The sequence below is a fragment of the Monodon monoceros genome, unplaced genomic scaffold, assembly GCF_005190385.1.
Source record: "Monodon monoceros isolate NGI ecotype Baffin Bay Population unplaced genomic scaffold, NGI_Narwhal_1 Super_Scaffold_20, whole genome shotgun sequence".
Taxonomy (NCBI): domain Eukaryota; kingdom Metazoa; phylum Chordata; class Mammalia; order Artiodactyla; family Monodontidae; genus Monodon; species Monodon monoceros.
The window spans coordinates 103,627,908-103,650,838 of NW_021703777.1; the positions used below are offsets into that span (position 1 = coordinate 103,627,908).

General features: G+C 38.0%; 1 protein-coding gene across 1 annotated transcript in view; it reads left to right on the top strand.

Moving 5' to 3' along the window:
• Positions 1-22,931, top strand: part of ARHGEF38 (Rho guanine nucleotide exchange factor 38) — a 151,295-nt gene that overhangs the window by 121,042 nt on the left and 7,322 nt on the right. Inside the window, exons 8-13 of the mRNA XM_029234718.1 lie at positions 2,561-2,665; positions 4,782-4,904; positions 13,957-14,268; positions 19,412-19,555; positions 20,391-20,589; positions 20,734-20,993. Coding sequence (XP_029090551.1) covers positions 2,561-2,665; positions 4,782-4,904; positions 13,957-14,268; positions 19,412-19,555; positions 20,391-20,589; positions 20,734-20,993 — 1,143 coding nt within the window. The remainder of the gene's footprint in view (positions 1-2,560; positions 2,666-4,781; positions 4,905-13,956; positions 14,269-19,411; positions 19,556-20,390; positions 20,590-20,733; positions 20,994-22,931) is intronic.

Genomic DNA, 22,931 nt, shown 5'->3' on the forward strand with positions numbered 1-22,931 from the left:
TATTTGGTGGAGTTAGGGTATAAAACTATTACCCAGGAGGAAGATTCTATTCCATTCATCACACATGTATTGAACTCTTACTCGACACTGTTAGAGATTGCAAATGCAGAGAGGTTCTAAATTCAGATGGTTTGGGTTGGAATCCTGGACCTAACTATTAACATGGGTAAGTTTCTTTAACTTTCTGTATTAGTTAGGGTAAAGGCCATGCTTCTGTCACAAACAGATTCCAAAACATAGCAGCTTAAGTCAGATAGTCATTTATTTCTCTCTCTTAAAATAGTGCAGATGGGCTGTGCTGCACAAGATCTTTCAGGAACCCAGTTTTCCCCAGTTTTGCACTGCGATGTTCCCTAAATATATGGTCTTCATCTGCCTCACTGAAGCTGGGTCACTGCCATGGCTTCATTCAAAGTCCCAAGGGAAATGTTCTAAGGCCAAGATTCAGAAATGAAACATATCACTTTCACTCACAACTTATTTGCCCAAACCCAGTTACAAAGGCAGAGCCAGCTGCAAGGGAGTCTGGAAAGTATTGTCTCTAGCAGGGCAGCCGTGTCCATCTTAAACTAGAGGTGCAGGTACCATTGGTAGAAGGTCAATAACAGGAATGTTCACAATCTCTGCCACATCTCCTGGAACTTCTGTTTCTTTATCTCTAAAATGGGATTTATCATAGCATCTAACCCATAGGGTTGTATAAGAATTAAAATGAGAAAGTGGAAGACAGGCTTTAGCACAAGTGTCCAGAACATAGTTAGTGTTTAATAAATGTTAGTGATTATTATATTAAGAAAAAATACTTCATCTCCAATGTTTGCAGTCCATCAGTGGAGAAAATTACTTAAATCATTAGTGTTGTAAGAGCACATATGAGGGTACAATTAATTTTATGGAGTGGAAAGAATAGGAACTAGAGGAAGGACTTGTAGCAGGGGTGACAGTTGAGCAAGTCCTTAAAAAAAAATAAACAGGATTTTGCAGGGCAGAAAAGGGACAGCAGCATATTCCAACAAAATAAAGCAACAAGAGAAGGCTTGGCAATAAAGAAGTAGAACTAGGCAGTATTTTTCATCGTGTGATCCTTGAACCTCTTACTTTAGCATCATGAGGGTCTCGGCCAAGATATACAAAGTAAAATAGCTGGTCCTTGAAAACTGCTTTTTAAAAACTCTGCCCAGCATACTGTTATATGCCTCAAACTGGGTCAGAGCATGGAGATGCTAAGGCAGAGGGTGACGAATTTCGTGTGGATTACAAAGAACTATGCTGCCTATTTAATGAAAAGCTTTCTAGATAAATAATATTAAGAGGTTTTAAACTACTAAAATAAAATGTCACCATTTTCTATGCATTCAGTTCTAAGGTCAACCACCTTAAATTAACAAATGTAGGAACTGAGAACAGCTACGGTTATTAGCCAGTACCAAACTGAAGAATACACAACATATTCCACAAAACAGGTGTGTGTTCACACAGATTTTGCCAAAACAAAGCTGGTTCTGATATCTTGTAGCCTTTTTGAACACCAAGAAACACTTCTCATCGTTGATAGAATAATGTGTCTTCCTAGAAATTGCCACAAGCATATAAAAAAGCATATTTTTCTGAATGCTAGTAGGTATACATGTAAGATAACAAAAAAATAACTGAACACATGTGATCACCATCTTAACTCTGCAGAGTTTTCCTAACAGAAGAACGGTTTTTGTTAAGATTTTTCATCATCTTTCAAATTTGAGTTGCTAAAGAATTATCATATTTCTTTAGCCAAGACCCTAAGAGTATTTTCTAAATAACAACTGTGAAATAAATTGGGATGAGTCATATCAGCAAAACAATAAATTCTAATCAATAGATCAAATTTTTATTTTAATTTTTAATTTTATTATTTTATAGAGCCACAAATGCAGGGTCATTTGAGTACACACATAATACATGCTATTAAAAACTGCAGAGAAAAATTTTACATCCCACAGCTACCGTGACATAGGTGAAGCAATGTGAAAACTGAACAGCAAATTAAGCGGCACCATGCGGTTTTGTTACACTATTTGAACATCAGTTGTGCCACGTGCTGGACACAGAAAGTTCTGTGTTAAGACAGTTAGCGTAAGATGTAGAGAATGGACTTGAGGACACAGGGAGGGGGAAGGGGAAGCTGGGATGAAGTGAGAGAGTGGCATGGACATATATACACTACCAAATGTAAAATAGATAGCTAGTGGGAAGCTGCTGCAGAGCACAGGGAGATCAGCTGGGTGCTTTGTGACCACCTAGACGGGTGGGATAGGGAGGGGGAGGGAGACTCAAGAGGGAGGAGATATGGGGATGTATGTATATGTATAGCTGATTCACTTTGTTATAAAGCAGAAACTTAACACACCATTGTAAAGCAATTATACTCCAATAAAGACGTTAAAATAAAAGAGCGTAGCATGAAAAGTTTTCATCTCAACAAGGAGTTTTTTGTAATGTGCTGGGCCAATACGGTTTGTAATATTTTTAAATACCAGATTCCTTTGAGTTATAAAAATAAATAATTTCATCTATATTTTAGGTGAAAGACGATACCTTTAATAGAGAAGAAAAACTATTTAGATCTTTAGAAAAGACTGTGAGGCACTGTGTGAAGAACATTTCATTCTGTCTTCAACACGTACAGGTGGGTAAGACACAACTGTTTTCAATGTTTCCACAGAAAGGTCTTGATGTCTCTGGTTATTATGAAGAGTAAATGTGACTGTTCATAATTTATATGATGACGCTTATTGTATCAAATTTGGGAGGCTGCAAGCTGCTGGTGAAGGAAGCTAATATAAGGACTTGGGTTTTGCTCTTTGTTCCCTTACCTCTTCCATCCTTCCCCCAATCCAAATTGCCATATGGTGGGACATTTGTTCATATGATTGCCACGTAGAGCTGGACCATCAGCATGTTTTCTCTATAAAAGAGATGAGTTAATTAACGCAAAATGGCAGACAAGGCAGAAATGTGATTTGTTTGATTATACTAACATATCTCTTTCCAGTACCTGAAACACATATTTACAAATTTAAGAATAGCACTGAAGGAAAAAAGAAAATCAAAAGGAGACATAACATAAAATTAGAGGAGTTAAAAAGTAAAAAGTGCATAATATAAATGCCCTAAAACCCACAAAAACCCACATGTGCATCTTAAATTTAGCTGTAGGCTACCTAGCAGCCAACCCAAAAAGGGGTATATGATCACACAATTCTAAGACAAACCAAACACCTCTATTTATTTTATAACCAGTGTTTTGTAATGTCCCCTTTACAGTTCTGAATGAAATTCATAGATAATTTAACCTTGGGTAGGTAGGTATACATAAAAGACAATCAATATAAAGGAAAACATGTTCTAACAAAATATTATGAACACAGTATGCAAATATCCCCACACAATCAGAGTAGAAGACAAAAACACCTCCACAAATTTCCAGTCTCCTAGGTTTTCCTGCCCTTGTTGAGAATCACTGACTTAGACAAACCAGCTGGAGTACAGTATAATTATATTCAGTAGAAAGACCAGTCAGGAGTTTCTTCTGATGGATCTCATAAAGGGGACATAGTGTCCTTAACAACATCCTGACAATGGTCATGACTATGAGACATAGAAAGTTAGTAGAATTACATGTAAGTTAGTTAAAAAATTGTTCCTTTCTATTTTCCAGTTTTTCTTTTGGATGTCTGTTTTGGAAGATGTTTGCATTCTTTGATAGACTATCACACCAACAGAAGATTAATTTGACAGGCATAGTGATTTGGAGACAAGGTTCTATGTCACATAACCAACAAGCCACATTCTTTTCTTATTCATTAACTGATGCAAAGCCTGATTTTGCAGTCAGGTTTGCTAATCTCTTCTTAAAGCACTGCCTTCTGTGAAAGGAAAACAAAAACATAGCTATAACATCCAGAGGGCAGTGAGAACCCTGTCCTTGATACACTTTTCAAGAAGTCAGTGTCTCTTGGGAATATCTACAGAAAAGTCTTCCATTTCCACTAATTGATTCAGAAAAAGTACGAGCATGTTCTCTTAAAGAGAAGATTAAATTCACTAAGGAAAACTAAAGACATAAAACAAGAGTGATTTTTAAAATAAGAGATCTGTAAGAATTGAATGATGAAGAATGGCCAAAGAGGGAATTTAAGATGGACTTCACGTAATAAAAGAGGGTGTCAAGGGACAGGACAGGAATAAAGATGCAGACGTAGAGAATAGACTTGAGGACACGGGGAGGGGGAAGGGTAAGCTGGGACGAAGTAAGAGGGTATCATTTACATATATACACTACCAAATGTGAAATAGATAGCAAGTGGGAAGCAGCTGCATCGCACGAGGAGATCAGCTCTGTGTTTTGTGAACACCTAGAGGGGTGGGATAGGGAGGGTGGGAAGGAGACGCAAGCGGGAGGGGATATGGCGATATATGTATACATATAGCTGATTCACTTTGTTATACAGCAGAAAATAACACACCACTGTAAAGCAATTATACTCCAATAAAGACGTTAAAAAAAAAAAAGAGGGTGTTATACCTACGGAGCAGTATGAGAAAGTGACATGGGGGAAAAATAAGGAAATAGATTGTTATAGGTAACCTGATTGTACAAAGTGTTCATAAAATTTTTTCCTTCCTTTTTTTCTTTTTCTCTAAGTGGTAATAGTTATGTTGATGAAGTACACATTTAGGATACATTTAATTGTACTGACTTCAGAACTTTGCCCTTTGGTAACTTTGTTCTTGGGTTTCAGGATGCCATGCCTTTAGCTCTGCAGAGTGTAATGGAGCTCCAAGAGATTTCACACAACAAAGATGAGGATGAGAGGGGCTACTCAGAGGCTCCAAGTAATGCCCCAAATCCCTCGAATGACTTTGTAAGTTATTTATACCCGCAGATGAATGCAAATGAAATAGTAGGGTTAAGAGAAAAGCTGCTTTTCATTTACTTTTTTGAAGTTAAAAATAAAACATGCACTAAAGCAAATACTAATGTTAAAATTAGTAGATTTAAACAGGAGATTTTTTTATCACTAAATATTTTGAAGTGGATTAGTGAGGCTTTTACTATAATCAAAATTTAAGAGGGCTGCAGACTCTGTTTCTAGGGTAGTCAGTGTCTGTGCAGCTTTTAAAATCAATATTTAGTTTAAGTCTGCATGTGGTGTATCAGGGATTTATTAAGTTAGAAAGATGTGATTTTCTTAGAGGAGTCTCTGGAAATGCCTAGAGTTTTTACATGAGGAGCAAAGATACTTTCTGAGGATGTGACTTTTATTAACTTATTATTCACTGGAAATTAAGGCCTTCCTATTCAGAAAGTGCTTTATTTGAGTCATATATCTTCTGTTTTGTGGTAAAATATTTGTTTTCTAAGAGTTCTGTAAAATATACAGAATCATAAAACATACATTGGGAATCATTAAAAACATGCTTGGGTTGCATTCCAACTCCGGCCAGTTTCAGAACCCAGGCCAGGGGGAGAAAATGCTCAAAGTCTGAAAGTTCTTAACACACAAATAGACATGCCCCAAAGAGGGAATTTACGGCAGTCTTATTTCCCAGAAGTTGCCTGGATCTCTGGATGAGCTGTTCCTTTTGTTCAGTAGATAAAATTCTGCACATACGAGGATGGGAGAAAGGGCACTCTCCATGGAAAAAGAAAACAAGACCTTCAAGGGAGATGAAGAAACATAGGTTCAAATCCAAAGCTGAGCCCTGGGAACTGTGCAAACAAAGAACAGAAAGGGAAATCTCTCCCAGTAGCGTCAGGAGCAGCGGATTAAATCTCCACAATCAACTTCATGTACCCTGCATCTGTGAAATACCTGAATAGAAAACAAATCATCCCAAATTGAGAAGCCGTGTGGATGCAAGGCTCTTGGTGCTGCAGGCAGGAGTCAGTACTGTGCCTCTGAGGTGGGAGAGCCAACTTCAGGACACTGGTCCACAAGAGACCTCCCAGCTCCACGTAATATCAAACGGCGAAAATCTCCCAGAGATCACCATCTCAACACCAACACCCAAATTCACTCAACTATCAGCAAGCTACAGTGTGGGACACCCTATGCCAAACAACTAGCAAGACAGGAACACAACCCCACCCATTAGCAGACAGACTGCCTAAAATCATAATAAGCCCACAGACACCCAAAAACACACCACCAGACGTGGACCTGCCCACCAGAAAGACAAGATCCAGTCTCATCCACCAGAACACAGGCACTAGTCCCCTCCACCAGGGAGCCTACACAGCCCACTGAACCAACTTTAGCCACTGGGAACAGACACCAAAAACAACGGCAACTACAAACCTGCAGTGTGCAAAAAGGAGACCCCAAACACAGTAAGGTAAGCAAAATGAGAAGACAGAAAAACACACAGCAGATGAAGGAGCAAGATAATAATGCACCAGACCTAACAAATGAAGAGGAAATAGGCAGCCTACCTGAAAAAGAATTCAGAATAATGATAGTAAAGGTGATCCAAAATCTTGGAAATAGAATAGAGAAAAAGCAAGAAACATTTAACAAGGACCTAGAAGAACTAAAGATGAAACAAGCAATGATGAACAACACAATAAATGAAATAAAAAATACTCTAGAAGGGGTCAATAGCAGAATAACAGAGGCAGAAGAATGGATAAGTGACCTGGAAGATAAAAGAGTGGAAATAACTACTGCAGAGCAGAATAAAGAAAAAAGAATGAAAAGAACTGAGGACAGCCTCAGAGACATCTGGGACAACATTAAACGAACCAACATACGAATCATAGGGGTTCCAGAAGAAGAAGACAAAAAAAAAGGGACTGAGAAAATATTTGAACAGATTATATTGAAAACTTCCCTAATATGGGAAAGGAAATAGTTAATCAAGTCCAGGAAGCACAGAGAGTCCCATACAGGATAAATCCAAGGAGAAACATGCCAAGACACATATTAATCAAACTGTCAAAAATTAAATACAAAGAAAACATATTAAAAGCAGCAAGGGAAAAACAACAAATAACACACAAGGGAATCCCCATAAGGTTAGCAGCTGATCTTTCAGCAGAAACTCTGTAAGCCAGAAGGGAGTGGCAAGACATATTAAAATGATGAAGGAGAAAAACGTACAACCAAGATTACTCTACCCAGCAAGGATCTAATTCAGATTTGATGGAGAAATTAAAACCTTTACAGACAAGCAAAAGCTGAGAGAGTTTAGCACCACCAAACCAGCTTTACAACAAATGCTAAAGGATCTTCTCTAGGCAAGAAACACAAGAGAAAGAAAAGACTTACAATAACAAACCCAAAACAATTCAGAAAATGGTAATAGGAACATACATATCGATAATTACCTTAAATGTAAAAGGATTAAATGCTCCCACCAAAAGACACAGACTGGCTGAATGGATACAAAAACAAGACCCATATATATGCTGTCTACAAGAGACCCACTTCAGACCTAGAGATACATACAGACTGAAAGTGAGGAGATGGGAAAAGATATTCCATGCAAATGGAAACCAAAAGAAAGCTGGGGTAGCAATTCTCATATCAGAAAAAATAGACTTTAAAATAAAGACTATTAGAAGAGACAAAGAAGGACATGACATAATGATCATGGGATCGATCCAAGAAGAAAATATAACAATTGTAAATATTTATGCACCCAACATAGGAGCACCTCAATACATAAGGCAAATACGAACAGCCATAAAAGGGGAAATCGACAGTAACACATTCATAGTAGGGGACTTTAACACCCCATTTTCACCAATGGACAGATTTTCCAAAATGAAAATAAATAAGGAAACCCAAGCTTTAAATGATACATTAAAGAAGATGGACTTAATTGATATTTATAGAACATTCCATCCAAAGACAACAGAATACACATTTTTCTCAAGTACTCATGGAACATTCTCCAGGATAGATCATATCTTTGTTCACAAAAAAAGCCTTGGTAAATTTAAGAAAATTGAAATTGTATCAAGTATCTTTTCCGAACACAATGCTATGAGACTAGATATCAAGTACAGGAAAAGATCTGTAAAAAATACAAACACATGGAGGCTAAACAATACACTACTTAATAACGAAGTGATCACTGAAGAAATCAAAGAGGAAATCAAAAAAATACCTAGAAACAAATGACAATGGAGACACAACAACCCAAAACCTATGGGATGCAGCAAAAGCAGTTGTAAGAGGGAAGTTTATAGCAATACAATCCTACCTTAAGAAACAGGAAACACCTTGAATAAACAACCTAACCTTGCACCTCAAGCAATTAGAGAAAGAAGAACAAAAAAACCCCAAAGTTAGCAGAAGGAAAGAAATCATAAAGATCAGATCAGAAATAAATGAAAAAGAAATGAAGGAAGCGATAGCAAAGATCAATAAAACTAAAAGCTTGTTCTTTGAGAAGATAAACAAAATTGATAAACCACTAACCAGACTCATCAAGAAAAAAAGGGAGAAGACTCAAATCCATGGAATTAGAAATGAAAAAGGAGAAGTAACAACTGACACTGCAGAAATACAAAAGATCATGAGAGATTACTACAAGCAACTATATGCCAATAAAATGAACAACCTGGAAGAAATGGACAAATTCTTAGAAATGCACAATGTGCCAAGACTGAATCATGAAGAAACAGAAAATATGAACAGACCAATCACAAGCACTGAAATTGAAACTGTGATTAAAAATCTTCCAACAAAAAAATGCCCAGAACCAGATGGCTTCACAGGCGAATTCTATCAAACATTTAGAGAAGAGCTAACACCTATCCTTCTCAAACTATTCCAAAATATAGCAGAAGGAGTAACACTCCGAAACTCATTCTACGAGGCCACCATCACCCTGATACCAAAACCAGAAAAAGATGTCACAAAGAAAGAAAATTACAGGCCAATATCACTGATGAACACAGATGCAAAAATCCACAACAAAATACTAGCAAACAGAATCCAACAGCACATTAAGAGGATCATACACCATGATCAAGTGGGGTTTATTTCAGGAATGCAAGGATTCTTCAATATACACAAAGCAAGCAATGTGATACACCATATTAACAAATTGAAGGAGGAAAACCATATGGTCATCTCAATAGATGCAGAGAAAGCTTTTGACAAAATTCAACACCCATTTGTGATAAAAACCCTGCAGAAAGTAGGCATAGAGGGAACTTTCCTCAGCATAATAAAGGCCATATATGACAAACCCACAGCCAACATCGTCCTCAATGGTGAAAAACTGAAAGCATTTCCACTAAGATCAGGAACAAGACAAGGTTGCCCACTCTCACCACTCTTATTCAACATAGTTTTGGAAGTTTTAGCCACAGCAATCAGAGAAGAAAAGGAAATACAAGAATCCAAATCGGATAAGAAGAAGTAAAGCTGTCACTGTTTGCAGATGACATGATACTATACATAGAGAATCCTAAAGATGCTACCAGAAAACTACTAGAGCTAATCAATGAATTTGGTAAAGTAGCAGGATACAAAATTAATGCCCAGAAATCTCTGGCATTCCTATACACTAATGATGAAAAATCTGAAAGTGAAATCAGGAAAACACTCCCATTTACCATTGCAACAAAAAGAATAAAATACCTAGGAATAAACCTACCTACGGAGACAAAAGACCTCTATGCAGAAAATTATAAGACACTGATGAAAGAAATTAAAGATGATACAAATAGATGGAGAGATATACCATGTTCTTGGATTGGAAGAATCAACATTGTGAAAATGACTCTACTACCCAAAGCAATCTACAGATTCAATGCAACCCCTATCAAACTACCACTGGCATTTTTCACAGAACTGGAACAAAAAATTTCACAATTTGTATGGAAACACAAAGGACCCCGAATAGCCAAAACAATCTTGAGAACGAAAAACGGAGCTGGAGGAATCAGGCTCCTTGACTTCAGACTATACTACAAAGCTACAGTAATCAAGACAGTATGGCACTGGCACAAAAACAGAAAGATAGATCAATGGAACAGGATAGAAAGCCCAGAGATAAACCCACCCACATATGGTCACCTTATCTTTGATAAAGGAGGCAGGAATGTACAATGGAGAAAGGACAGCCTCTTCAGTAAGTGGTGCTGGGAAAACAGGTACTTGTCAAAGTATGAGATTAGAACACTCCCTAACACCATACACAAATATAAGCTCAAAATGGATTAAAGACCTAAATGTAAGGCCAGAAACTATCAAACTCTTAGAGGAAAACATAGGCAGAACACTCTATGACATAAATCACAGCAAGATCCTTTTTGACCCACCTCCTAGAGAAATGGAATTAAAAACAAAAATAAACAAATGGGACCTAATGAAACTGCAAAGCTTTTGCACAGCAAAGGAAACCATAATCAAGACCAAAAGACAACCCTCAGAATGGGAGAAAATATTTGCAGATGAAGCAACTGACAAAGGATTAATCTCCAAAATTTACAAGCAGCTCATGCAGCTCAGTAACAAAAAAACAAACAACCCAATCCGAAAATGGGCAGAAGACCTAAATAGAAATTTCTCCAAAGAAGATATACAGAGTGCCAACAAACATATGAAAGAATGCTCAACATCATTAATCATTAGAGAAATGCATATCAAAACTACAATGAGATATCATCTCACACTAGTCAGAATGGCCTTCATCAAAAAATCTAGAAACAATAATTCCTGGAGAGGGTGTGGAGAAAAGGGAACACTCTTTCACTGCTGGTGGGAATGTGAATTGGTAGAGCCACTATGGAGAACAGTATGGAGGTTCCTTAAAAAACTACAAATAGAACTACCATATGACCCAGCAATCCCACTACTGGGCATATACCCTGAGAAAACCATAATTCAAACAGAGTCATGTACCAAAATGTTCATTGCAGCTCTACTTACAATAGCCAGAAGATGGAAACAACCTAAGTGTCCATCACCGGATGAATGGATAAAGAAGATGTGGCACATATATACAATGGAATATTACTCAGCCATAAAAAGAAAAGAAATTGAGCTATTTGTAGTGAGGTAGATGGACCTAGAATCTGTCATACAGAGTGAAGTAAGTCAGAAAGAGAAAGACAAATGCCATGTGTTAACACATATATATGGAATCTAAGGAAGAAAAAATGTCATGAAGAACCTAGGGGTAGGACAGGAATAAAGACACAGACCTACTAGAGAATGGACTTGAGGATATGGGGAGGGGGAAGGGTAAGCTGTGACAAAGTGAGAGAGTGACATAGACATATATACACTACCAAACGTAAAATAGATAGCTAGTGGGAAGCAGCCGCATAGCACAGGGAGATCAGCTCGGTGCTTTGTTACCACCTAGAGGGGGGGATAGGGAGGGTGGGAGGGAGGGAGACGCAAGAGGGAAGAGATATGAGAACATATGTATATGTATAACTGATTCACTTTGTTATAAAGCAGAAACTAACACACCATCGTAAAGCAATTATACTCCAATAAAGATGTAAAAAAAAAAAAAAATGCTTGAGCCAAGAAAGTATTTGGGTGGCAAACCAGTGAGTAATACTAATTTAAATTTAGTATCTTGTGTTCCACAGGTATTATTATTTCATAGTAGTATTTCAAGGATTATATAAAAAATATAATAGACTCCATCATCTTGAAGATCCTTGAAACTGGCATTTTTGCAATGGTATTATTGGCATTTGGGGTCAGACAAATCTTCATTGAGTTACCCTTGTGTTCGAGGATGTTTAGCTTTCCTACCAGGCTCTAAATCCCAGTAACGTCCCCCATCTCATATTTCCGAATCCTGGGAAGGGATACTGCCACAGTGCCAACTCCAGTAGAAAAATACCCAGAAGCACCTAGCTTTCCTGGCACTGGGGAATGGAAAGTCACGATTACATCTGAACTAACATGGTAGATTAGATGGATGAGAGGGAGGAAGGGAGAGAGAGAGAGAGAGAGGAGAAAGTCAGTCTCTACAACATGTTAAATAGAAGAAGTGTGCCTAGTTCTTTATATGTTTTCTGGGCTTAATTACAGTAAGCACATTTTAGAAAAGCCCTTAAGGCTTTGCTCTCTAGCTTAATGCTGACATTAGTTAAGGTAATAACTATTTATTGAACACCAGGAAGAGCATGGTATATAACTTCTCCTTCATCAAGCATGACCCAGAACTTGACAGAATGAAAAAGAAGGTGTCCTTCTCTACCTTGCATAAAACCACAGGATGATAAAGTATGCTCAATTAAAATAATTGTCAGAAAGCTCAATATAGAAGTACCTTTTTATGGTAAGGTATATTGAACTTTTTTTTTTGCGGTACTCGGGCCTCTCACTGTTGTGGCCTCTCCCGCTGTGGAGCACAGGCTCCGGACGCGCAGGGTCAGCGGCCATGGCTCACGGGCCCAGCTGCTCCGCAGCAAGTGGGATCTTCTCGGACCAGGGCATGAACCCGTAGCCCCTGCATCGGCAGGCGGACTCTCAACCACTGCGCCACCAGGGAAGCCCCTGAACTCTTTTTAAAAGTCAAATATTAAGAGCTCGAATCTATCTAAAGGCAGAGCAATTGTTTTTATCTAATCATGAGAGGTACCTATCTACACATTTGTATAGCACAGAATATTAGAATAAAATCTGATTCTTATTCATTCCAACCATAATTCCCAGGTACAGATGAACTGGTTCATGTCTGTGGGTCATAGGACTTATATATTGTAATTATATTGTAATTTTGTAATTAGATTACCTGTAGAATTCAAGTATGTCACAAACACAGTAATTTATCCCAGAACAGTAAACAGATTCTTCGCTTAGTTGAAGGGCTCATTAAATAGTCTGCAGGTATATAATGATTATTTTATAAGCTAGACATCAAATTTAATCTGTGTTGGCTATAGCTGGTGCCAGTAAGAGATTGGTCTCCCTCCTCTTCTAGATTTCCCATGAGTTTAGACAAACTTACTAGAGGTCACTTAATTAATACAAGCTGCTGCTCAGATGCTGATTCCCTAGAACATCTTTCAGGGTACAAAAGAGAAAACTACTCCCAAGTTGCCATAACATAATCATGACACCCAAGCATATATGATAAATTTGGGCAGTCAGCAAACATAGGATACTAGTGTACTTCAGAATAGAGGGGAGGAAAGAGAAATAGAAGAAATTAAATCTAGGGTGCTCAGTTGCTGGCATGGAGTTAGGCATTAATACAATGTTCATTTTCAATGACTCAGACCTAAAAATGTAACAATTTAGGACACAGAATCAGCATCAGCTTAATCCTTCAAAGTATTTAAAGAGGAAGCAATAACTCTCTGGTCATTTCTATAACAGGAACAAAATACGTGTAATAAGGGGGGACTATCTGTATAGGAGATAGGATTCCACTACCAAAATCAGCCACCAGGGTAGCCAGGGAATTGGGGTAGATGTGGGAGGAGTAAGATACAGCCTCTCCTAAGACCAATTGTCTTCCTTTTATTAGTAGCAAAGAAAGGGAATGATATGTGAATAAATTATGCAGTCTTGGTAGTCAAAGGTGGAGATTACCCCCTAGCCCATGTTCTGGAGAAGCTCCAGTTGGCTCTGGGATTAGAAAGAAGGGGAAGGCGAAAGTGTTGTGGGAGGTGACCCCACTGACAAAACCAATGGCTGTAGAGAGAAGGGTGGAGCATAGTTTGGGTGTGCAGGTTTCAACTTTTGTATTCTTCTTCCTGTTCACTCTTCAGGTTCAACGTTAGAGTCTAGAGTTGCTGTTTTAAGTCCTTGAACAGGTTTAGCTAGACAAAAATAATGATCCCATGCTCTTTCAACTTGTCTAGATACTTTCCTGCCTTCCTCTGTGCTGCTGCAGGGAGGAGGTAAGCCTACTGATAACAACCCCAGACATGGTATTGGGTGTTCCTCCTTCTGTGATGGGATTGTTTCGCTCTTTTGGCAGGCAGCTCATTTGCAGAAGCTTGTCCTGACGCCCCTGTCAGCCCTGCGGTCCCTATTCCCAGGGCCCCAGAAGCTAATCCAGAAACGCTATGACAAACTGCTGGACTACAACAGCTACCTGCAGCGGGTGGTGGCGGATGAGTCAGACTTGGCCAAAAGGGAATATGAGGCCCTCAATGCCCAGCTTGTGGAAGAGCTCCAGGTGTTCAACCGGGCCGCGCGGAAGATTCTGTTGAACTGCCTGTGCAGTTTCATCACCCTCCTCAGGGACCTGATGCTTGTGGCCCAGAGGGTTTATTCCACGGTGGTGCCGGTAAGCACAGCACCAGCACTTGGCTACCTTGGCCTACGGAATATGTCAGAAAGTACAGCATGCAAAGCAGCCTGCTCATAGCGTGCCTGAATGTAGTGTATGGTGTGGCTTCTATTTTAGCTGAAGCCAGTCAGAGAATATTCTGCTCCTTATCGCTCTTCTGCACAGGAAGGTAAAATCAATTTTCCTAGTGCTGGTTTGCTGTGACTTATACCCTTGGAGCTCTTTTTGGAAATTCCTTTTCAAACACCAAACATCTTTCTGCTTTGCTCCCCTCATTGATGGAACCAATGTAGCTCCATCTGCCTGATGCTATGTTGAAGCTTATCAACTTATATTTTGTATTCTCTTCCCATTCAACCGTTTTTAAAAGTTAACCATGACTGAGACATGGATCCAAAAATAAGGCCATCTCACCGTAATGACAGAAATAGGATATCAGTCAAACCAGTCTTTGTTTTGCTTTTGTTTTCCTCCAAAGAAGAGAAGCCTGATGTGTGTGTGGAAAAAAAAAAAAAAAAAAAAAATATATATATATATATATGTATAAATATATGTGTGTATCTTAGCTTTCCATTAGGATATGATTTTAGAACTATTTTCTTTTTTTTAAAGATTTATTTATTTTTTTTTTGGCTGCCTTGGGTCTTAGTTGCAGCACACGGGATCTTCTCTGAGGCATACAGGATCTTTTGCTGCAGCACGCGGGCTCTTTGTTGTGGTGCGTGGGCTTCTCTCTAGCTTGTGGCATGCGGGTTTTCTCTTCTGTAGTTGTGGCACGTGGGCTCTGTAGTTTGCGGCACGTGGGCTCTCTCGCTGAAGCACACAGAGCTCAGTAGTTGTGGCGCGTGGGCTTAGTTGCCCTGCGGCATGTGGGATTTTAGTTCCCTGACCAGGGATTGAACCCACATCCCCTGCATTGTAAAGCAGATTCTTTACACTGGACCACCAGGGAAGTCCTTATAATTATTTTCTGAAGAGGAAGAAAGATATTTACAACCTAATATCAATTTTTGAAAAATCAGCTTCGTTTCTTGGCCCTTCATTTCAAGTGTATTACTTATCATTCGGCTCGTGTGATATTTAATGGACATTTGGAGGAAAATTAATTGTCCCTACTTTACTTTTTATTGTATATTTAATTAACTTTTAACTTATCATCTGAATTAAATTAAGTTGAATAAAGAGGTGCTACATTTACTTGGCTCAAAAGGAAGAACTATTTAAAAATAAGTAAGCAGTCCCATACTCATTCTGTGCCCAAACCCCTCCAACTCCTGCTCTCACCCCAACTGATATTAATTCATTTTTATATACTTAGAGTTTCTTTGTGCCATTAAAAGTAAGTGCAAATATATATTTTTATTTCCTACACAAACTAGCAAACTATAGTACATTCTGCAACTTGCTTTTAACATCCATGTCAGTACGTAGAGAGCTTCCTCATTTCTTTTACAGCTGTATACTAGTCCACTGCATAGCTGTACAATAGTGTGTAATCAGCCTCCTATTTTTTTGGTAACAACTTTATTGAGATATAATTCACATACTATACACTCCACCCATTTAAAATGTACAACTCAATGGCTTTTGTATATTCGTAAGAGTTGTGAAACCCATCACCACAATCAATTTTTAGAATATTGTCATCACCCCCAAAAGAAACTCTGTACCACTAGCAGTGACTCCACATTTCCCCCTAACCTCCCCAGTCCCAGACAACCACCAATCTACTTTCTGTCTCTACATATATGCTTATACTGGACATGTGGCATAAATAGAATAATACAACATGTGGTTCTTTGTGAGTGTCTTCTTTCACTTAGCACAATGTTTTCAAGTTCCATCCATGTTGCAGTGTGTTTCAGAACTTAATTCCTTTTATTGCCAAATAATATGACATTGTATGGATATGCCACATTTTATTTGTCCATTCATCAGTTGATGAACATTTAGGTTATTTCCACTTTTTGGCTATTATGAACAATGCTGCTATGAACATTCAAGTTCTTAGTGGATGTATGTTTCCATTTCTCTTGGGTATATACCTAGGAATGGAATTGCTGGATCATATGGTAACTATGTTAACCTTTTGAATAAATGCCAGTCTGTTTTTCAAAGTGGCTGCACTATTTTACATTCTCAACAGCAATGATTGAGGGTTCCAATTTCCTCACATCTGTCTTTTTTATTATGGCTATCTTAGTGGGTATGAAGTGATATCTCATGTGGTTTTGATTTGCATTTCTCTTATCAGTCCCCTATTTTTAAACTTTTAAAGTTGAAGTGTAACTTAAAAGATTATATACAGTAAAATAAAAGAAGGAGCCTTAAAACACCCAGTCTTCAAAGGGACAAGGGGAAGGAGTAGCTATAGGAATGTGCAGAGAGAGCTAAATGGAAAGGTTTACCTGACAGGATCTGTGACTATCAGTCAACACTACAGAAAGCAATAAATACTACAGAAATTTATTGGGAAATAAATTTCCTTATCTCACTTTCCTCCCTTATTCTGATTTCCTGTGGGTGCTTCTCATTGCAAGAACCCATCTGGAAACAAGAGTGCAAGGAAGCTGTTGATACACTCTGTACTGGTCAGCCTTCCAGAGCACAGAGCAGGATGGAAATGGAATAAGAATAAATTTGAAAAAACAAACAAAAGATATTCAGCACACAAAGTGAATGCTGGTTAGAGTTCAGCAATACCACACTATGATTACTTTTTCTTTTATGTATAGCATTTTTGTTTTTCTTAAAGTTAATAATTGTCTTTGTCTTTTATCAGCTTAATTTTCATTTGCCTAACTTTATCTGCCAGTTTGACTGGATCACTTCTTAAGACATTCAGATGTGTGATATATTCTATTAATTGCGTCTTCTTGCAGAAATCTCTTAGAGAACTTGTTATCTTTTTTATCTCATAATAACTGTAATCCTGGGATTACACTTCCTCATCATTCTGGGGAATCCCTTTACCTCTCTTCTGTGTGGGATCTCACATTTCCTTATCCCATGTTGACCTTCTTTCTTGCTTTCTGTCTTTATTTGGGGGAGCAAATTTTTGAGTAGTTTCTTAAGAAAGGAAAATTGGGAGGTTAATATTTTGACACCTCAAATATCAGAAAATGTCTTTATACTATCATCATATTTAATTGATAGTTTGGCTGGGTGTAAAATTTTAAGTTGTTCTTCCTGAATTTGAAAGCATTCCATTGTTCCATTGTCTTCTAGCTTCCACTGTTTCTGTTGAGAGCTCTGGGTGCATTTTGGTTCTTGGTTCTTTGTGTGCACTTTCCCCACCCTATCTCATTCTAAAAGTTTATGGAATTTTCTTATTGTCTTCATCAGTCTTAAATTTAATGATGATGAACCTTGGTGTGTCAGATGCTTTGTGGGATCCTTTCAACCTGAAAATTTATGTCTTCCGCTTCTAGAAATTTTGAACATTTCATGGATGATTTTTCTCTCTTCCCTTTCTCTTTTCTCTCTTTCTGAAATTCCTGGGTTGTTCCTCTAATCTTGTATCTTTCTCCACTTATTTTCTATCTCTTTATTGCTTTGCTCTACTTCCTAAGAAAATTTCCTACTTAATCTTCAAACCCATCTTTTGATTTATTCTTATTTCTATTCCCATGATTTTAATTTTTGAAAGTTGTTTTTGGCTTTCTTAAGATGAAAACAGGTTGCTTTTATTTTTATAAGACTCTTTCTTGTTATAGTTATGACTTAGATGTCTGATATACTTGATCATTCACCCCTGATAAAGAGTTGAGGACTAATTGGCAGCATTGAGCACCTAGATAGGCATTGAAAACTCTAAGCATCCACTACTGTGTAGAGCAATTTGACTGCAATTTCATTTGGGAACTCCTGATGATAGCACCATTAGGTCTTTCCTCTTAGGCTGGTCAGAGTCTCCAGAGATGTCCCTTCAAGTTTTCTGCCTAAAGGGTAATGGTTGACTGCTAGGCCTGGTTGGCAGGGTCTCTGGGTCCAGTCTATATCCACTCACTTAATTACCCTCTTTCTAACATGAGTCCCCCACCATTATTTGTGCCTAATGTCCCCAGTCTAGATACTCTCTGTTTTACCATTTGCAGAAAAGAAAACTTCATCTTCTGCTAAGGTAGGGAAGAAGCAATCACCAAGAATTACTGAAATGGAGAAAGAATCTGGGGATACAACTGCTTCAAAACAATTCCAATTGTCTATATCTGCATAACAAATTACACCAAACATGGTGGTGCGAAACAACCAATAGTCATTTCTTACTATTGTTTCTCATAGTTCCGGGGTTCATTGGGATCAGGTAATCATTCTCAGTGTCTCAGTCAGATAATAGCTGGGGCTGAAGTGGTCACAAAGACTTTCTCAGGCCTCTAAGATTGGTGGTGGGAAGATGACAGAAGACTCAAACAGCTGGGGACTGGAATAGCTGGGGCCCCACAGACACCCACCCATCCCACCACCACCCCCACCACTCCCCACTCCATCTTTCAACATGGTCTTCTGATATGGTGGACACAGTGCAACTGGACTTCTTCCATAGCAACTAAAGTCTCCCTAAGGTGAGTGTCCCAAGAGAAACCAGCAGAAACTGCATGATCTTTTTTAGCCTAATCTTGAAAGTCAAACAGCATCACTTCCTTTATTCTATTTATTTCAACATTCTATTCATTGAGGCAATCATAAAGTCCCACCCAATTTTGAGGGAAGGGGACATTGACTCCACCTCTTGATGGGAAACATATCAAAGAATTTGCTTATTTGTTTTAACCACCACAGGATCTTAACCAATGTTTCTTGTTTTAGCCTTTTTCTCCTTCCTACTGTACCACCCCACCACATTGGAGAGCACTACTGCCATCAATTACTGAGTCTTTCTTCCCAAAATTTTATTGCTATTGTAATTTTTTCTCTGCTGTTTCCTTTTATTTAAGCTTGAACTTAAAAAAATCCTTGTCATTTTTGTGGGATTTCTGGAGACAACAAATTAGATGGTTTTGATATAGGAGTTTTAATGTTGCCCTAATTTTTCGCTGTGGAATATGGTATAATTTTTCACTGTTCATCACAGATCTACTAAATTCAATACCTAATATGGTTAAGTATTTGTCTGGGAACATCGTATTTCTACCTACAGGTACCACTGTTGGCTTCAAGCATCTCTGAAATTCAGAATCAAGTACTAGAAGAGGTTCAAAATCTGAATTTTGTGAAGGGTAACAGTGCTACATTTATTGAGAGGAAACTTAGTTTTGAAAGGAAGAAGACTGTGCAAATTCTGGTGAGTTTGGTAGCATTCAGTAACAATGATGACTATCACTTTTTTGCCTTGATCAAATCATAATATATTATTTTCCATATCACTTATGTCATTCTAATATCCTATAGTTTACCTACTTATTATATGTAGAATTTCTTGTCTATTTCTAGCCTCTATACTATGAACTCCATAAGGTCATAGATTTTTTACCTGTTTTGTACATGATGTGTACAAAACAAGTGCCTAAATCGTGCCTGACACAAAGTAGGCACTCTATAAATATCTGTTGGATGAATGAACAGAATTTTATAGAGCAAAATCATTACAGTTCAAACCTTTCATTTTTCTCGATAAGGAATCCCAGTTTGCAGAGATGAAGTGGCTTTCTCAAAGTCACTTAGTGGCAGAGCTGGGACAGGGGCCAGGCCTCTTGACTCCTGCCTAATTTACTGATATTATTTCCTGGAAAAATACATGCACATGTACAATTTACTTAATTAAATATTATTTATCAAGTGCTTAATACACAAGTGATTGCCTACAGCATGGCAAAGAATTAAAAAATTGTTCAACATCAAAGAAGGATTAGAACCTCTGCCTTCGTATTCTCAGCTGAATTTTCTTTTTTCTCTACAACACTGCCCTCATGTGCTAACTAGAGAATCTTTCCCTGCATAACTCAGCTAAATACTTTCACATAATAACTTGATCTCTGCCTCAACATTGAAATAATCCTTAATCAATGTACGGCTTCAACAGTTAAAAAATCTCCAGAGAAGAAATATCTACCAATATTTATCTGTGCGGATTTTATTATACATCTATCTGAACCAAAAGCTCTCCTTACTTCTCCCAGCCGGAAGTGCCACGTCAGAATGACACTCACCGCTGCAAACTTCTATCCACATACAGTACAGAGGAACTCTACCAAGCTAAGCGCAAGTGCAACGCTACACAAGAATATGACATCAATCTTCTGGAAGGGGAGTTGGTGGCTGTGATGGAACAGAAGGATCCGTTGGGGAGTACCAGCAGGTGGCTTGTTGACACAGGAAGTAAGTTTTTTTCATAAGAAGCAAAGAACTTCCACCTCTCTTCTAGTTGAGATTTTCCCAGGGGGCCTCTGTGTCCTTCTCTAAATGCAACTGTTTGGAAAGAGTTATAAATAACCATGTTTCTTCTTTCTATTTCCTATCCAGTTATAAAAGGATATGTGTATTCCTCCTTCCTAAAACCCTACAATCCAGCAAAAGTGCAGAAGGTGGACGCCAAGAACAGGTTCTGTGATGATGATTTTGATAACATCAGCCTCTTTGTGTCTTCACGACCAGCCAGTGACAGTGTCACAGGCACCCCAGAAGGTAGCATAAGTGATAGCAGCTCATCTCTTAGTGGAACATGTGGGAAGTCTGAAACAAACGGTACTGATGTTGACAGTTTTCAAGAGGTAGATGAACAGGTAAGAATTTGAACCTGATGTAAAGACGCTTGGCTGTTGGAATCGTGAAAGATGTTCTATCTTACTGTGAGACTTGGTGGAAGTGTCAGCTTCTCTGTAGCACTTCTCTCTAGCACTTCCTCTCTGTGCACCTTTTTGCAAGGAATTTAATTCTCTGAGCCTGTTTCCTCAAATGAAGAAAAGAGGACAATAATTCCTACTTTGCAGAGTTGATGTGTGGATATTAGAGATAATTTTATATGTAAAGTACCCAGCACAGAGCAGGCACTGAATAAATAGTAGCTGTTACTACTTAGAGTGAAGATGGTCTCTTTATACTTCCCCCATGAGAGGAAAACAGCTCAATACTGAACAGATCACCACCATCAGCAGCATGTGGAAAACTGACCGTAGTTCCTCTGAGAGCAGTATCTTCATTGCGCTATCTATGAATCAGTCACTTTTAATCTCTTGCATAATGACATATACTATTGACATATACTGAAACTTTTAAAAGCTACCTTTCTCTCACTTAACCAGTGCAAAAGCTATTGGCATAACCCTTTCCCAAAATGGTAAGTTAACTATAATATAGGGTTCCTTTTTGCTACCTCAGAAATGTTAATCCCCAAGTGGTGATGAACTAACTGGTTCCTTTTTTAAACTTGCTTTTTTTTCCTTAGTGGCCTTTTTTTAAATCTGTATTGGGTCTTCGTTGCTGCCCGTGGGCTTTCTCTAGTTGTGGCGAGCAGGGGCTACTCTTCGTTGTGGTGCGCAGGTTTCTTATTGCGGGGGCTTGTTGCAGAGCACAGGCTCTAGGCACGCGGGCTTCAGTAGTTATGGCACATGGACTCAGTAGTTGTGTCTCGCAGACTCTAGAGCACAGGCTCAGTAGTTGTGGTGCATGGGCTTGTGGGATCTTCCAGGGCTTGAACCCGTGTCCCCTGCATTGGTAGGCGGATTCTTAACCACTGAGCCACCAGGGAAGCCCCTAGTGGCTTTTTATTAATTAATTTTAACTTCTTTTTAAAAAATAAGGTTAATACATGTTCTTTGTGGAAAGTTAAAACAGTAGAAAGATATATGTAAATTAATAGTAAAGGTCTTTATTCTCTCCTCAGTCCTACTTTTCAGAGACAACATGCAGGTATATCTTTTCAGATATTGTATTTACATGAGTGAATTTATACTTAGACGAGTGGGAACATATACGTGGTACATAATTTTTTTCAGTTAACAATATATCTTAGATAAAACAGTACCTAAATATCTACCTTCTTCCTTAAAAATTCTGCATAGTATTTCATTATCTGGATACATCATAATTTATGTAACTATTACCATAATAATAGACATTCAGAATATTTTGAGGTTTTTAAAATTTCAAACAATATTTCAGGCCAGATCCTTGTTCATCTATTTTTATACACTTATATATGAGTATATCTGTACGGCAAGTTCCTGAAAATACTGGAGTGTCAAAGGATATATAAAGTCTTGATATACTTTGCCATACTGCTATTCAAAACTATTTTTATTCAACTTCTTTCAACAATACATTGATTGCTGTCCAATTCATGACTGATACATTAAAAAATAGTTTTATTAAGTTCTTATTTACATACCATACAATTTATGCAATTTAAGTATACAATTCACTGACTTTTAGTATATTAACAGGGTTTTGCAACCATTACCTGAATCCAACTTTAGAACATTTCCTTCACCCTAAAAGATCCTTTGAACCCATTTGCAGCTCCTCCTCTTTCTCACTTTTAGCCCCAAGAAATCTTTAATCACTTTTTTCCTCCATAGATTTGCCTTCTTTGTATTTTTTGTATTAATGGAATCATACAATATGTGGTGTTTTACAGCCAAGTTCCTTCACTTAGCATGTTTTTTGAGATTCATCCGTGTTGTAGTATGTATATGTATTTTGCTGCTTTTCATTGCCTAACG